General features: G+C 38.7%; 1 protein-coding gene across 2 annotated transcripts; it reads left to right on the top strand.

The window, feature by feature from the left end:
- The first annotated feature begins 1,328 nt into the window (after nucleotides 1–1,328).
- On the top strand, nucleotides 1,329–16,016 carry METRNL (meteorin like, glial cell differentiation regulator). Of its 2 annotated transcripts, XM_063456049.1 has the most exons (5): nucleotides 1,329–1,413; nucleotides 1,446–1,862; nucleotides 4,356–4,744; nucleotides 14,528–14,587; nucleotides 15,099–16,016. In XM_063456049.1, exons 2-5 carry the CDS (start codon nucleotides 1,765–1,767, stop codon nucleotides 15,413–15,415), a joined length of 864 nt encoding a protein of 287 aa, XP_063312119.1. In that variant the 5' UTR covers nucleotides 1,329–1,413; nucleotides 1,446–1,764; the 3' UTR covers nucleotides 15,416–16,016. The 2 variants fall into 2 exon arrangements, with proteins under 2 accessions (XP_063312119.1, XP_063312118.1); XM_063456048.1 differs by having other exon boundaries at nucleotides 1,334–1,862.
- The last annotated feature ends 784 nt before the right edge of the window (nucleotides 16,017–16,800 follow it).

Genomic DNA, 16,800 nt, shown 5'->3' with positions numbered 1-16,800 from the left:
GCAGGGAAATGCATTGACTCAAAAAAAAAAAGATGCACCTCTGGCATTTGCAGAAAAATAATGTATATTATATAGTAAAAGCAATACTGCATGAAATGAGCACTATTGATCTGAGCCATGTTTAACAAAGCTGCTAAAACATCTTCTTAAATCACACTTTACCTCTCTTTAAACTTTTTACCTTCCTCCCTGCCCCCTCACCCTTCTCCAACAAACACTAGGAATGTTTACTTATATAATTAGATTTTAAACCTAACCCTCCACCCCCATCACTGTGACATCAGAGAACAAATTAATTGCTTTAGGGTTTTTTTTTTCTAATAAAATAATATTTTGAGCACTAGAAAGTTATAAAAAATTATAGTCTGGTAACTAGATTTTCATTCATCCTTGGTCACAAAGCTGACACTCTAAAGGTTAAAGGCACTGAATTACTCAACCTAATGAAACTGACATAGGGCACTTTCAAAGCTAAAAATCTACGAAATTGCAAGCTCCTAAGGGCAGATCCTGCAAAATTCTCAATCAGTCTTTATTATAACACTCATTATATCGAACTGCATTAAATGTTAGTGCTGTATAAGAATAAAATAGGTTAACTTTTTAAACACTCCAGTTATTTTTAAGGGAAAAAATAAAAACTCTAACACAGTTTTCTCTTATCTTCCTCACTGAAAAACCAAAATGTGATTATATGGTTCAGCTTCTCAATAATAATAATAATAATAACCACAAAGTATTTAACCAGGAAAGGTACATTCATATTACTCTGGTTTTTAAGTAGTCCTGGGGATGTCAAACTAGCCCAACATCCAGGGATTGTTACTATTACCCAATTTAATGAATTTAACTGTGGAGAGGTTGTATGTTTATAGGCGACTACGACATTCTTTATAATAATGTTATTAGAATCATTAATATTTATAAAGCGCCATCGAATTCCGAAGCGCTGGTTATATTATTGTATAAATAAATACAATTGTAAAGAGGTGCAGAATGTGTTAGCTCTGTATAAATTATGATAATAGTAAAATAAAATATTTAAAAAAAAATTATATAGTACACAGATGCAACTAATAAAAAGAATGCAAACTTTAACAAAAAAACAATAATAATAATAATAATAATAATAATTATAGTAATAATAATAATTTTTAAAAAATGAGGTCAGTGTGTAAACTGCAGTGCTCTGAGCCCCGCCCCTTTTGTAAGTCTGTCCCAGTATGATAGTAAGAAGTCTTAAGCACACCACTCCTTATCCCCGCCCATGTGGGTGTGGCCTGTGCACTCTGAGCAGGGAGGTGAGCCACAGTGGCTCAGTCTGTGACAGTCTGGTAGGAGGAGAGCAGTGCAATAGGAGAGTTGTGATCTATGCAGTGCAATAAGTGGGCTGTGATCTATGCAGTGCAATAAGTGGGCTGTGATCTATGGAGTCAGTGCAATAGGAGAGCAGAGCTTTGATCAATACTGAGCAGGAGGGATGCTCCTCTCTAATCAGGACTTCAAGGAGAAGTGCTGAGCTCTACTCTGGATTTTGGACTGGAAGGGGTATTTCTGTAGAGAGTTCTGGGCTGGCAGGAGTAGTTTGTATAGAGAGTTTTGGACTGGCAGGAGTATGTACTGCAGAGTCAGCTCCATTCAGTCCCAGTGATGGGAGAGCCAGGCAGGGGTCTCCTGGATAACTGGGCAATGCCCCCACCTGCAGCCTGTGCCTCTTCCCATCCCACCAGGATTACTGCTTAGTCTACTGGATCTGCTGCAACCATGCTAAGGAGGGTCCTGCTGAGTGTGTTTATGGTGGTCGTGCTGGGCAGGGGAACCGCACTGCAATATTCCAGTGACATGTGCAATTGGAAAGGAAGGTAAGCTGGCACTGCCAACCAGACTGCTCATTATTATCCAGAATCACACTGATACATAGCTTAGTACTGCACACATAAGTAGACCACAGAGCATGCAATCTAGTCTGTGTTTAACATATATGCACTTTCTATGTATGACCTGCTTAGCTGAATAAACTCGACCTCCAATTTATACTGTATTTCATGTCTATCCTGTGACAGATTTAATGTAGCCTTCGCTTATAGTGCCCGCCTATTCCGTTGCGCTGTACAAGCCAGGACACTGAGTGCCGGGATCACTGGGGGGCTTTCTCAATGGGACAGAAACCTAATCCTAGCACTGTCACAGGGACTCCGATCTTATAATCAGAGTACTGAGTCTCAATCTGGGAGAAAAGGGGTTAAATAATATACATTTTTATATATATATTTTATTATTATTTTTTTGTTTTTGTTTTTTTTCCTGTAAAAGATGATGCAAAGTGATTAAAGATCCAATCAATGCTGAATTTCTAGTTCCTGTGGAACTCGCTGAGTCTGAGTGATACTTAGTATACATTGTTCTGTTCTAGTTCTAGTTCCTGTGGAGTCTGAGTGATACTTAGTATACATTGTTATGTAGAATGTTGTCACTGATACCAGATCCAGGGTTAGAGAGTGCTGGGTCTGCTGCTCACCCTGGCCATCACAAAGCATTGATCTTATCAACACACAAGATGCTGCTAATCCTTAACCCATTTTTCATACAGCTGTGGATTTTAGGGATTGATTCTCTGAACCAGGGACAGTGGGGAATTTGCAGTTTGGAAGCATCCTACCAGTCCCTATTTATTGTTGTAGGGAATACACACACAGTTTTCTGGGGTACAGGAGGAGACCTTGCTACCTGCAGCTGATTAAGGGCAAAGGCTCGTATTGTTTACTGCAGCTCAAAGTTCAGATGTTTTTTTTTTCTTTGCAAACAGCTGATCGTCAGATGTTTTCTTGTGAGATCATAAACTTTAAGAGCCAGTTAACATTCCACTAGTAACATTTCTCAAAATCTAGTTCTAAGAAATCCTCCTGGGGTGAAGCAGGCTTGTTCTCAAACACTGGGATCTGTGATGCAGAACTCTAGCAAAGATTACTGTAGGAACCACTGGAGTGCAGAGCCTGCCAAATCCTGACAGTTCTAGAACCCCCAGGCCCATCAATGTCAGCCAGCCCTCTGCTCCAGAATAAGAAAGGGTGTCATAGATTTGTTCCTGCCAAAGCCCTGCAGACACCTTCCTCATTTTTCTTAAAAATGCCAAGAATTTTGATCCTTGTATTGGGTGGTAAGGATGTGCTCTCTCTCTCTCTCCTGGAGGGTATGTTCTGGCACAAGGCTTAACAGCTTCTACTTTCAGTCTGTTCCATTAGAATACCTTATCACAAGTGATTTGGTAAGGTGGTATATGGCATTTGGATTGGGCTCTGTACAGGACACCATAGTATCTGTGCCATGAAGTATTCAATAAATGCTGTCTTAGGTCAGTGCCCCTTTCCTATTGACTGATAGAATACTCAGATGATGCTATGTCTCTCCAGTTTTCACCCAGATAAAAAGTTCTGTGGACCATCCTAACCCATTACTACATTTAATACCAGCCAACTGTTACCTCTTCACAGGTATTGGAGTATTGGAATATTGCACAAAGTATTGGCTATAGTATATCGATACATGTGTGAATAACTCAAGAGCCAGCTAGCTGAATAACTGGATGACAAGTCACTTTCCGAATGACTAGTCGATGTACAGTGTATGCCCCATAGTAGTTTCACAACGCCCTCTTATTTCGGGAAGAGTTTAACCCTTTGAATGCCATCTGTTCATTGCCTGAGGGGAAACACAGTATTTTATTTGAAATGTTTCAGGCATTGGGGCACTGTCTTGGTGCTTACTATGAATGCCCTATTGGCATACCAAGGGTTAATGCCAAGATGCCTATTTAGATTTCAGCCTATGCCCCATGTAATAGCTGCTGCTGTACGGTTGGTAGGGTAAATGTGTGATTAACCCTTGTGTGCTGGTTTATGGATTACACTGAATGGAAATTTTACTGGGCAGTATAATGTGTTAATGTAGGCCACTTTTCCCCAGTGTCTACAGACACAGCCAGCCCTTTTTCATTAAAGACATTCTTGTTTCCACTAAAGACATTCTTGTGGGACCTTGGAAATAACATTATTAACCTTTCTTTTTTTTTACCAACTCCTCATTATTGCAAAGAAAGAGAATCTTCATTGGATTAGTGTTCTTGTGAAATCTTAGGTCTGCTTCCACTCTGAATCCTTCTGTACTCTAACGGATCTCTTGAATTCCTTATTTCGCTGGCACCTCTTGGCAAAGGTCAAACTGTCCTTTCTACCCTCTGATCGGGGAAATTATAGTTTTATAGATGGTGTGTTGGCATTCTGCTTGTGATAAGTTTGTTATTCTCTTTGCCAATCGTCGGTGTGTTTGCTAATCCTTTCTTCTACGGTCTCTTCCAGTGGTCTGACCCATGAGTCACACAAGAAGGACGTTGAGCAAGTCTACCTCCGATGTTCCGAAGGCTCCGTAGAATGGCTTTACCCAACTGGAGCCCTCATCATCAACTTGAGGCCCAACACTCTCACGTCAGCCCACAAGCATTTGACTGTTTGCATTAAGCCCCTGAAGGACTCCAAAGGAGCAAATATTTATTTGGAAAAAACTGGAGAACTCAAACTTTTAATTAAAGATGGAGATAGTAACCCTAACAGGGTGAACTGCTTTGGCATTGGCCAAGGAGGATTGTTTATTGAGGCTACGCCCCAGCAAGACATTAGTCGTAAAATTACTGGATTCCAGTATGAACTCATAAGCCAGAGGACACTTTCGGATTTGCATACAGTTTCTGGTAAGGATTTAATCAAGGAAACATTCCCTCTAATGTTTGTGTACTCCTACAACTTCAGTGCCTGCCTTACAAACTGATTGTAGAAAATATACTTTTTACATACTGCAATAGGCAGTGTGACAGGTAGGTGGCGCTATGGAAGCAAGTATGAGTATTAATGCATATCTATAATAGTGCAGACTAACTTGTGGCATTACTATAAGTCAGAGATATCGGGATGGTCAAATGGCAGATGTCACCCATTACCGACTTGCATCAAGAGCGGATGTGTTGGGTTTCTAAAGACAGCTTTAGTGATTCAGGAGTATATGTAACTTCTAGCAACGATGATTAAGGAGGGAAATTCTTGATTACTGAAAAGTTATCATTTCAGAAAACTGTTAAAACTGATTATATGATCACAATCTCGATGCTGACAAGGTTATTTAAGGCTGAATCCGAAACACAGTTGGCAATTTGTTTTTGAAAGTTTAGTGAAAATCTTGAAACTCCTATTTGAGGAAGCCTCCGGTAGTAATCAGTGCTGTTAAATTCCCTGTTCTAACAAGACTAAGGCCCAAACTTTAAATTGGTACAATTTAATCCATAAAAAAACCAACACATTTTATTGCATGTAACTAATTAAAAAGACGTCACGGCGCTGTTCGTAGCCAGCTAATACATATAACTCAGAGGGCTTCATATGATGAGGTCATTGTAGTAACTGGCTACAAAACACTGCTTGATGTAATTGTAAGATTATCCCATAATAATAATTGCTTGTAATGCTGTTTACATCACGTATACACCCAAATCTCAGATACTACACCAGCCCCAGTTTTCATTGAGCTCACAACCCGGTTATTAGCAGAGGCTGGGCCTCCCTGCTGTGTGTCTGAGTCAGCAGAGTACTCGCAATTTATAGAAACCGCAATAATAAAGTCGTGAGTGCGAGTTGCAACAATCACTTGTTGCAGTTCACACTTACAGCAAATGGTGAATGTCTCCAAATTCACATAGGACTATTCATTTGGTGCTGGTGTTTTACTTGGATAAGAAAAGCTATGGGACAATTTCAGTTTATTGATAGATGGAGTACAATGAATTACCTGTCCTACTTACCTTTCCTCACGATATGTCTTAGTCCTACTTACCTTCCCCCTGATATAATATCTGAGCCCTACTTACCTCCCCCCTGATATAATATCTGAGCCCTACTTACCTTCACCCCATTATAATATCTGAGTCCTACTTACCTTCCCCTGTCTGAGTTTGAACTTTATTTACCTTACCTCAATTTAATGTCTGAGGTCTACCTACAATTACCCCAATATATCTGAGCCTTATTTACCTTCACTCTATTATGTCTGAGGCCTACTTACCTTCCCCTGTTATAGTTTGAGCCTTATTAACCTTTCTGCAATATAATATCTGAGGCCTACTTACATTCACCCCAATATAATATCTGAGCCCTATTTATCTTCCACCCGATATGTCTGAACCCTAGTTACCATTCTACAATGTAATGTCTGACCCCTACTTATGTTCCCCACGACATAATGTCTGAGCCCTAGATACCTGTTAATGCGTACCCCTGTTAAAGGTTTGATTGGCGTAGTATTACTTAACCTTTAGCCCTTGCGGTCTGGCAATGGCCACTCTGAGTGAGAAGCTCTGCAATGCTATTGTGCACGCGCCGAAAGTCACTGCACTGCGCCAATTAAATGTAACATGGGATTGAGAACAGAGTTTGACTCCATTCTCAGTGGAAAAATGCCACTAGAGGTGGGTTTAACCCAGCAATGGGCTCATTTCCATTTCCACAAAACTGCAATGCTTTACATTGCAGGGTTAAAATAAAAAGGACCACTCCACCCAGACCACTGCATTGAGATGAAGTGGTCTGGGTGCCTTTAGTGGTGCTTTAAACACATTTTCTTTCCCATTATTTGAGTGGTTGCATGGCTGCATGTTACCTTGAAATAAATATTTCCTACCAATAGCTGGTACAGCAGACACAGGGCCCTGGTTAAGATATCTAGAATCTATACAAATGTGGAATTTTATGTGTGACAAACGAGGGCTTTGCAATGATTCATGGGAATGCATGCACTGCCTCCTGTTGTCATTCGCTTGCGCACAGTCTAACACCCCCTCGTCTCTTGCCTGACCCATGGAACAGGACATTGGCTGTGCTAATTAACGTCCCTGAGGCATTTCTTTAATGGAAAATCGTTCAACCTTCTCTGGAACTGATTAACCAGATCTATAAAAACTAAAGATTGCGGCTCCCAATTTATGAAATTGCTTAATGCAAGCAAGTTTAACCTTCCCAGTTTTCAATGTCAATGTGAAGTGTTACAGGAAACAATAAGTGTTCCAATAATAGAAGCACACTTGTTACATGGCAGTACCAGCACTGTGTGCCCTGTGTACCCTTAGCCAGAGAGCTCTACTGAAGTCTTCTTGAACTCTAAGCTTGCGACTTGTTAGAAGACAAGGACACAGCTAGTCTTATACTTACATAAAGCGGAGGAAGAACCTTTTCAAATCAACTTGCAGTTTAAAGGGACACTAAGCACCAAAACCACTAATGCTATCTGGTTATGGTGTCTTTAGGACTAACCCCAACATTTTGGTTAAACTGATTTCAAGGGAAAAAAAAAACCATGGCTCTCTTCCAGTAATCAAAGCCCAACCCCCTGCGCCGCTCAATAATGTCCAAAGTCATCTAATCTTGAATAGCTTGCAAAGGCTGCAAGCTCAGGTGTAAGGTGACAGACTGCGCAAACTCTCTAAAAAAAAAAAAAAAAAAAAATTACAATATAAAGATTTGTGATGTTGACAATCTACATTTTGTTATTATTGCGGTCCGTATGGAATCGCCTTGGATAGATAACATGGAAGTTAAAAACTAGGGAGCCTTCTTTTTATTTTATTTTATTTATTTTTTTTAGTGTCAGACTAGTGAAACAGTTCAGATGAGTCATCCCCCACATTTTTATTTTATGTTAGAGATTTCTTTCTTGCATTATAACCATTACATTTAGCTGTAGTGCTTATGGTGCTTAGTAGTGTGCCCCTATAATTATGTTTTTGCTGAATATTGAGCAGATGAGAGCTGATTGATTTGGCATAGAGTGAGAAAGAGAAATGAATGGTGCTATTTAAAAAAAAATAAAAAAAATAAAGAATTTCAGGAAGTAATATCACACTTTAGAAGTGTTCATAAAGAAGGATGTTATGACAATGACGGATATAAACCTGTAATTTTTCATGTGTTTGAAGAGCTACAACACAGACACGTATCTTGTTGGTTTTTGTTCCCCAGTAGCTCCATAGAACAGTATTTGTTCTCTTAGACATACTGATAGCTTTGAAGGCAAGGATCACAGAGTATGTGTCAATTCCAGGAGGTAAACGTACACTGAATCACAAGAAGCACTTCAATATGCACTAAACAGGCTTTAATTTCTTAAGCGTTACGCAACGCTGGCATTTCAACCAAAAAAAAGCATTTTTTTCCCCCTTTTTCTTTGTCATGACCACATTGTCAATATCTACTTTCCTCAAAGCCCGCTGCTGGTTCTTGAAATGAGCAAATGGGCCCCAAACCATGGTCTTTGCTTTTCTGAACAACTAGAGGCAGCCAGTTGTCACCGCCCTGTGATAAACATCTATTGCACTTCCTTCCAGCATGTGACAAGTCATTCATTTAGAAAGGCTGCTAATGGCAAAGGAGGGGGGTGGGGGGGGGGCAAGAATGCCAAAGCCAATTCTCTTAACTACATGTGAAAGTGAATTTTATTGCAACTTAGAGGAAGCCAGCACTAGTTCCAATCCAGTAGCGATATGGGAGGGCAACAGTGTGCTAAAATATAGGTAGAAAATGCAACTTTACGGCTTATTGACTAAAGAGTGGGTTGTTGTGAATTGTTATTTTTATTATTATTTTATTATTTTTTATATAGCGCCATCAGATTCCGTAGCGCTGTACAATTGACATCCTTGTTCACATTTCATGTCTATAAGCCAAGTTGTAGAGTTGTCCAATACACAATTCTGGGGTAAACATGTTTGTTTTGACACACATAAACACAAAACGATACATTTATCTATTGTGTAAGAATTTAAGTATTTGAAATCCTTTATTTTTCTAATCCTTTTGACCTCCAGTGAAATGTCTAGCAGGACAATTTCAGGGATTCTCTCCACGCATTGTCCGAGCATCTTAAGATGAATGCCATCACAATGCATTGTGGGAATCTGTGGATTAAGAAAAGGTGCAGTGGTACTCCCTGCTGTGCAGATTTGCAGAGGTTATGTTGATAAACTGGCAGTTTTTCATTTAAAGGGATACATTGTTACTCCTGGGTATCAAAGTGAGAATCCTAAATAACTTCTATTTTAGCACATGTGTCAGGTTTGCCTTGATGTGGGGTTTACCATAGCAGGGCTGTGAACTCACTTAAAGCCTATTTTTAACTCTGAACGCAGTAGACTAGAGTTTTAACTCTGTAAATTTGGCTACAGTTGTTTACTACCGTGAGCAATATGTGATTCTGTCTGGGTGGTTTTGCTGTGCTCTGTATAACATAACTCCCAATGTGCATCTTAGGAGAACAATGGAAAAAGTATACCGTAATTACCATCTATTTAATGATAAAAACAAAACGAGCAAACGAGTACAGAGTACCTGAATCAAGATACTACAAGTAAAACAAACGACATAAACATTCCATTGTCTCCGTGGTGATAGCTCTAATCTGACTTTACCCTAGAATTGCTATTCACGTAGAACATAGAATAAGTGGGGTTTAAAGAGCATGATGGCAATGTTTTTCTTTTTTTCTGTTGTTAAATGAGGCTTGTATGATTCCTTTTGGGTGGAAAAGCTAGTGTGAATATTTGTTAATTAGTCTGAAAAGAAACAAGAATTCCTTTATTCATTATAAGTTCCATTTGCAACCCACTAATGTGCTGTCTATAAACTGACATAAAAGGCAGATTATATAAAAGGCAGACCCATGGCTTTCTCATTAGCAGAGTCCACATCTGGGCCCTTCCTTCTTATCTCAACAGTATAAAGCTGTGGGGAATGTTTGAAGTGGGACGACAATGTACTTTGTATTTTTTTTTCCTGGGGACAATTGAGGTTTAATGCTATACACACAGCTGCAAAAAAAGGGGGGGGGAGAGTGTCAGAAGTGCCAGAAAACAAACTCTTCTTGGTAGACTGACCATGAATTAAATCCACTTCTATTTCTAAACTCAGTGGGCTTTTAAAATCAATAAGCTGTTGGGTTCAGGCATGGACAGAGGTTAAGCCTTGGGACCCTTTAGTGATCAAGAAAAATGTCCAAAAGCTGATAATGCTTTCTATTCCCCTCTTGTGCTAAAACCGCCTCCTGCAAAGTCAGATTTGACTCGGCAAGTCCTCAGGGCTGTGTTTTCTCTACCTCTATGCCTGGGGTTTGAACTGATCACTTAAAAGAAATGCTATTGTGAAAAAAAAGGTTTTGTTTCACATACAGCCTACTTTGTGTTTTTTGGTTTTCCATTTTTTGTGTACCTATAGTTGAATAATTTCAGCAAATATTCAGTTTATAGATTTAGTTATTGAAATGTATTTCTCTGGTTAAAATTTTTAAAAGGGGGGGGAGGGGAATTACAGATATATGGCCACCAAAATGTGCACAATTCACCTTCAGTGGCGCATTTTATTATTATATTTTTTTAATTAGATGCTTAAAGTAGCACTAGTCTACCAAGGATTATGGGAAACATACAGCTGTATGCCTCTTGGAAGGAACTACGTCACCTCTTCTGTGTTGGCAATATGTGGGCATTTTTTTAAGCATGAAATCTGCATCTGGCATTAGTGAAAAATGCAGATATTTTGACAGTCTGTTATGCTCTGTCATTGGTTAGGGTGCCAGAAAGTTACAGTATATGTGATCAAAACAGAGTTTTGTTTATACCCCAAACACGGTTCATTTTATGTTTTTTTATGTTGCAGTTTTACTTGATTTGATAATAGTTTACTTTCCCGGTACACTTGTAAACCTAATCAGATCTCATCTGAGTGTTTTTCTGTGATATGTAAGCAGTGTATCACCTCTTTGATGGCACAATCGTGCCTTAAAACCCATCTCTTTAGGAAAGCTTATGGCCTCCCAGAGTAAACTCTACCTCACATACCTGTCTCTTGCTCTCTCCTACAGCTCTGCTTCACTCCCACCTTATTTGATTGCTATTTCCTGTCCTATTCTGTTTAACACCCCACCTCCTATAGACTGTAAGCTCGTTTGAGCAGGGCCCTCTTCAACCCTTCGTTTCTGCAAGTTTTCTTGTAATTGTCCTATTTATAGTTAAATCCCCCCTCATATAATATTGTAAAGCACTACAGAATCTGTTGGCGCTATATAAATGGCGATAATAATAATAACTGGGATTATTCATTATGAATTATTCTGAGATATAGTGCTAAAAGTGCAATGCAATTTAATTGCTGACTGCTCCATTTCTACCACTATGTATTTGGGATCCGCAACTGTGTAAAACCTCTGCATAATGTAAGGCCGAATTCAATTTTAGCGGAACAAAATAGCTTAAGACAACCAAACACGAGTCTGATATCTTATTACTACCTATAATGGGCAGTGATCTCAATCACTGGCAATATTTACATTCGTTTTTTTATCAAATGTAAATTGATTATTGTTGATTAGGTTTGATATTCGTTCACATAGTGAAAATAATCATGTAGACTCCCTGAAATAAACAAAAACTCCAGGGAATTACACGCATTGTTCGAGATTGCAAGACCTGTAAAACATCTTTCAGAAGCTCGTGCCTTTGAACCCTCTACAAGCCAGCAGAAATCGATATGGTTAGCTACGGGGCCCTTTTCGACTGGAGTAAAAATGACTCGAGGTTACAAAGTGCTCACTTACTCTGCCATGAAATGTTTGGGAAATCAAACTCCTGAAGTGGTGTTTACCCTGTCTGTATTAATAGCCTATGTCTGAAACATTTGGATAAACTGTGTATTTTATTAGTGCTTTGGCAGCTCGCGTTGTGTAACGTTGCGTAGTTGTGTTTATTTGTTGCTTTGTATGAAGTGGACCTTTGGAAATAAGCCAGTTAATGACAGAGATATCGGATTGTGCTCTTGGCCTATATTTATCAAGGCCTTTTATTTGCAATTCCTAAAAGCCATTAGAAATGTCAATATTTGCCTGAAGTCTTTTTATCACTTCATCAGACTTCAGGACTTCAATACCTTGCCGTTTTTATTTTGCACTTAATTGTCAAATGAATTGATTAACTCTTTATATTTAACTGTGCAAGGTAACCTACTCTATTTACGTATTTGCTTTTTCAAGGTAGAACTGTGTGATTAAAACTGTGTAATATGAGGAGGATATAAAACTACAATTGATTATAAGGGGGCTAGCTAGCACTATACCTGCAAACTGTGGGGAGACAAGGAAATTGCTAATTTTGAGACAAAGTAGTTGATCAGTAACAATGCATGCATTAGAGAATATTTCTAGTTTGGCTATATTGTCCTGAAATGTGAAATTAGCAAACGTCAGGATTTGTATAGTGCCTCAATGCCACTGTAGTAATTTTGGCTTTTGCCATTTAGACTTTTTTTTTCCATCTGGGCAAGATAAGTGGTATTACAAATTACACTAGTCAAACTTCTAAAATTCATGTTCCTTCGTCCTCTATTTGTATCTATATTCCTTTAACCAAGAGACATCCAAACTTTGCCATCTACTTAAAGTTGGACTAAATATTAGTCAGTAACGAACAGAATTCTAGAAAATGTAGTCCAGTAATAGCTGAAAGGCCATAATTCGTTATCCCAATCAGGGGTTTTCTGTAGGTACTTAACGATGGATACATTTAGGGTCCAAGTCATGTGAAAACTCTGATACAAAACAAAATATAAATAAATTAAGGAATTCCCAGATAGTCTGAGTGAGGGGATGATAGAAAACATGCTTCTGGCAAGAAATGAGTGGTTTTAGTTGGAGAGGACCTATCTAAGCTACTATGTGAACATCTCATGTTCCACAAGAAGTGTAGCTTACCCTGCTAGAACACCTATGATACTTGTAACATTATATAATATGTATCACATGTGGACTGCATACACAATTGAGATGTTGACTGGGACTACAAATATCTTCCACCAGAAAGGAAGATGACCCATTCAATGAGACTTTTGGCCAACAACTTTGGTTGGTCTACAGTTGCCTCTACCGTGCGCTCTTAAAAAACATCAGGATCAGAGGGCAAATATCTCAGAGCAGCTGGAACAAGAATGATATTTTGTGAGGGATGATGTAATTCCATCTCTGGGGCCAAGGCCTTCAGATACAGGGCTGCTGGACTGATTCAGGTTACCTAAGGATACTGCTAGGATCTGTTAAAGAAATTCCCTGCAGGTTTTGGCAGCTGACCGCACAAAGCCGGCATTATCCGGCTAGTAACTGAATTACGATCCCCTGAGCTTTAGAAGGACGCAATAAAATGCTGCCCTTTGAGTCTTATGAATAGAGGTTTGTTGGGTTCAAGTTGCAGAGGAGATTTCGGCCTTTTCCCCAGAAAAATTAGCATGCTGCTCTACATACATAAACCTTTCGTTTCCAAGTGTCTGAGGAATCTTCAGTTCTGGCCCTGGAAAGCATCAGCCATTTCCTTCAAGTTTTCTATGCCATATAGGCAATGGGAGGTTCAGGGTCCATTAGTGACAGCAGGCTGGATAGCAGGTGGAAGTCGAACCAGACAGACGGAACACTGAGCCTCCGGATTTAAGCGTTACAGAATAATGCAAAGAATATTATAGTTACAAAAGCAAAATACTTTTTGAGTTTTATTCTCGAAACATGGAATTGTGGAGAATTAAGAACGGAATCACAAATTGTAGGCCAAATTTGCCTAATTGTCAACTCAGCCATTTGGTCCAAAATGTACAATTTGTATGTCAATCCCCATAGAAATAGTTATCTTATAGAAAACATAAAAAGATACAGTCTTGTCAGAGGACAGCAAAGTGTAGGTGTTTGAAAATGAAACCATTTTTTTCTTTACTTGCCTTTTTTGATCATTTATCATATTTTAAAATGTAAAAAAAAAAAAGAAAAGAATCTTATTGGTAGCCAGGTCACAATTATAGGGCTATGTTTGTGGTGTCTGAATATCTTTCTTCTACCTAAAAAAATAAATAAATAAATGCTGAGTTCTGATCCTGCGTAATCCATCTGGGCCATGCGTTAAACGATTATTCTCTCATCGGGTGATTGAAATAGTTTGCACGACTTAGGGACATAATCCTGATTATTACTGTGTTGAGAATTATTTTTTCATCCCCTGAACAAAAGCACAACTATTAACACTTTGAAATAGTTTTCAGCTGGCTTTATATTAAATGAAGTTGTGTTTTAAGAACATATATATAAACTAGATGTAAACACATGACACATTGGGTGGAGATTGCCCTTAATTCCGTAAAGGACACAAATTACAAGGAATTCAGACTACACATTGCATTTTGTTTCAAAGTAATTGTTAAAAAAGGTGTCTACTTAATGTTTTAAATTACAACCAGAAAAACATACCCTTGTTTTGCAAGAATTCTATTTTGGAATGCAGTTAAATATTTACCATTTGGCTAAGATCCCTTCCCACCTAGCTTGTAAAATAGATACAAAGAGCACTTTAAGACGTGTTTGTTTTATGTCCTCCTGTCATTTTGATGCATATTAACGTTGATGATTTCTTTTGCAGATCCATGCCGCCCATGTGGAGATACAGAGGTTCTCTTGGCAGTCTGCATTAGTGACTTTGGTAAGTCTCACCATATTGTATCCACGCTTAGACTACATATCTCCCTAGGGAAAACTCAGCATATAGCGTATGTAGTGGGACCTTTTAAGGCCCACACCATCTGCTGATGGTCCTGATTAACATCATTGTTGCCTGGCTGTGGCGGGTTAGTGGTGGAATTCTTTTAACAGTTTGGCAATGGAGAGATGTCCAAACCTGGTTGCCAACAGCCTCTGTTAAATATAATCACCTAAGTATAGTATAATAACGTATACAGGTAGCAAAGTTGGAATTGTCTGAGCATTAAATTGTCCAAAATCTTGAGCCTGTTCACCAATTTATAGTTTAGTGAATACACATCTTTATTTACCCAAGAAAAGAATGTCCGCTTGTTTAGAAGCAGCTTGCAGACAGGTCTGGTGGGGGCGGTAGGTGCTATCTCCCTGTTGCTTTGTTTACACTGTTACCTTGTGAAAGCTGATCTCAACCCCCCTGTAATCCGTTTTCTTTCTTTCTTTTTACCTCCCCCCAGTTGTCAGAGGCACAATCAGAGCTGTAACCAATGAAGTAGAACAGCACGAATCCATCATAGATGTGTCTGTGGATAAACTCTACAAGCAGAAAAACAAAATCTTTTTCCCTAACAAAGAGAGCGGGGGCTGGGACGGCCACATTCGGACACCTCTGGAATGCGGTGTTAAAGCAGGATTTGGGGACTTCTTATTTACAGGTCGTATGCACTTTGGGGAACCCCGATTGGGCTGTGCACCTCGGTATAGAGACTTCCAAAGAATATATCAAGAGGCAAAACAGAAAGGGTTAAACCCATGCGAAATTTCCACGGACTGAAGGACACCACTGCCCTGCCGATAATTGGGACTTTATACCATTTATAAGGACAGCAAATGATTTCAAAGGAAAGCTAGCCTCTACCACGGACTCCCACAAATGCTGAACCACGGTGTGAACTCTTACACTAATGACTAGATGGAGGTACGAACCAAGCCAGCCACTGAACAAGACCCATTTTTTAAGTCTTACTACAGAACTCTTAAGTTATATATTTTTTTTTTGTAAAAAAAAAAAAGAGACTTTTTCAAGTTTTAAAGAAAAGAAAACTGCCTTTGTACTTTTTAATACTAATGTTCATAAAATTAAAAAAATACTTTTTTTGTTTTTTTATTAAGCAGTGTAACATTTGACGTGGCACATTCTGTATAAAATGGCGCATATGTCATAGAACACAGACAAAATATCGTTAACATTGGTGCTTTGTAAAAAGCTTGGTGTAAAAATTTCAGTGTCGTTTCTTATGAAAGAAATGAATGAGAGCAATTTCTTTGTTTTTTTTTTTTTTTTTTTTTGTACAATCATGGTCTGCCATTTTGCACAGGCTGTCTGATTGCTCTTGGTTTTAAAGAAATAAAGTCCTCATGGGACTTAGTCTTTGTGTGTGGTTGTTAATATCTCTTTGTTGTGGTTGACTGAACAGCACTTGTAAACATTGTGATAAACACAAGCAGTATTTTGTGAGACACAATGACCATTTATGGTCTTTACAAAGTGAACCGTTAGGGTCTTTCCGGGGAAAATCGGCCCTAATCGTGTCCTATTAGAAGTTCTCTTTTCATAAGGCAATTTATTAAAAAGAGACATTACCATGATCACAATTACAAATCTTCTGAATAATAGCTACATTTTTAAATTTAAATATGATATTATAATATCCAGTGACATAAGAGACAACATTAATGGGGTGATTTGTGATAATTTTTAATGCAATTGTTGGAATAATTTAGTTTATTTCTTATATAACTGTTGGCATTTACATGGCACCAACATATTCCGCAACGCTTTACAATTATCAAAAACACCTTGCTTAAATGGGTTTGCAATCCATGAGGATTTGAGATATATATCACATTACTCTTATCCCTGGCTCATGAGGAATTCTGTGAGTCTAAACACACTTTAAAGGGTCACTTCAACAAAAGAACAACAAAAAATTGTGTTTTCACGAGACAGTGTTTTTGTTGTTGTTGTTGTTGTTGTTGTAGTAACCCCTCCTGTGCTGGTTAATTCCCCCACCACCAAAAAAAAAAAAAAAAAAGAGTTCTTCTCCATTAGCCCGTTCTATCTGGCCTCTCCGGAATGAAGGGAAGAAGACAGCTCGTTGGATTTATTTATGTTGTCTGGTATCGGCATACAGTGGGTGCTGGCGTCAGACTTGCACA

Source organism: Pelobates fuscus, chromosome 5, assembly GCF_036172605.1.
Source record: "Pelobates fuscus isolate aPelFus1 chromosome 5, aPelFus1.pri, whole genome shotgun sequence".
In the NCBI taxonomy this organism is placed as follows: Eukaryota; Metazoa; Chordata; class Amphibia; order Anura; family Pelobatidae; genus Pelobates; species Pelobates fuscus.
The sequence above is the reverse complement of the archived record's forward strand: the minus strand, read 5'-3'. Positions and strand labels throughout refer to the sequence as shown.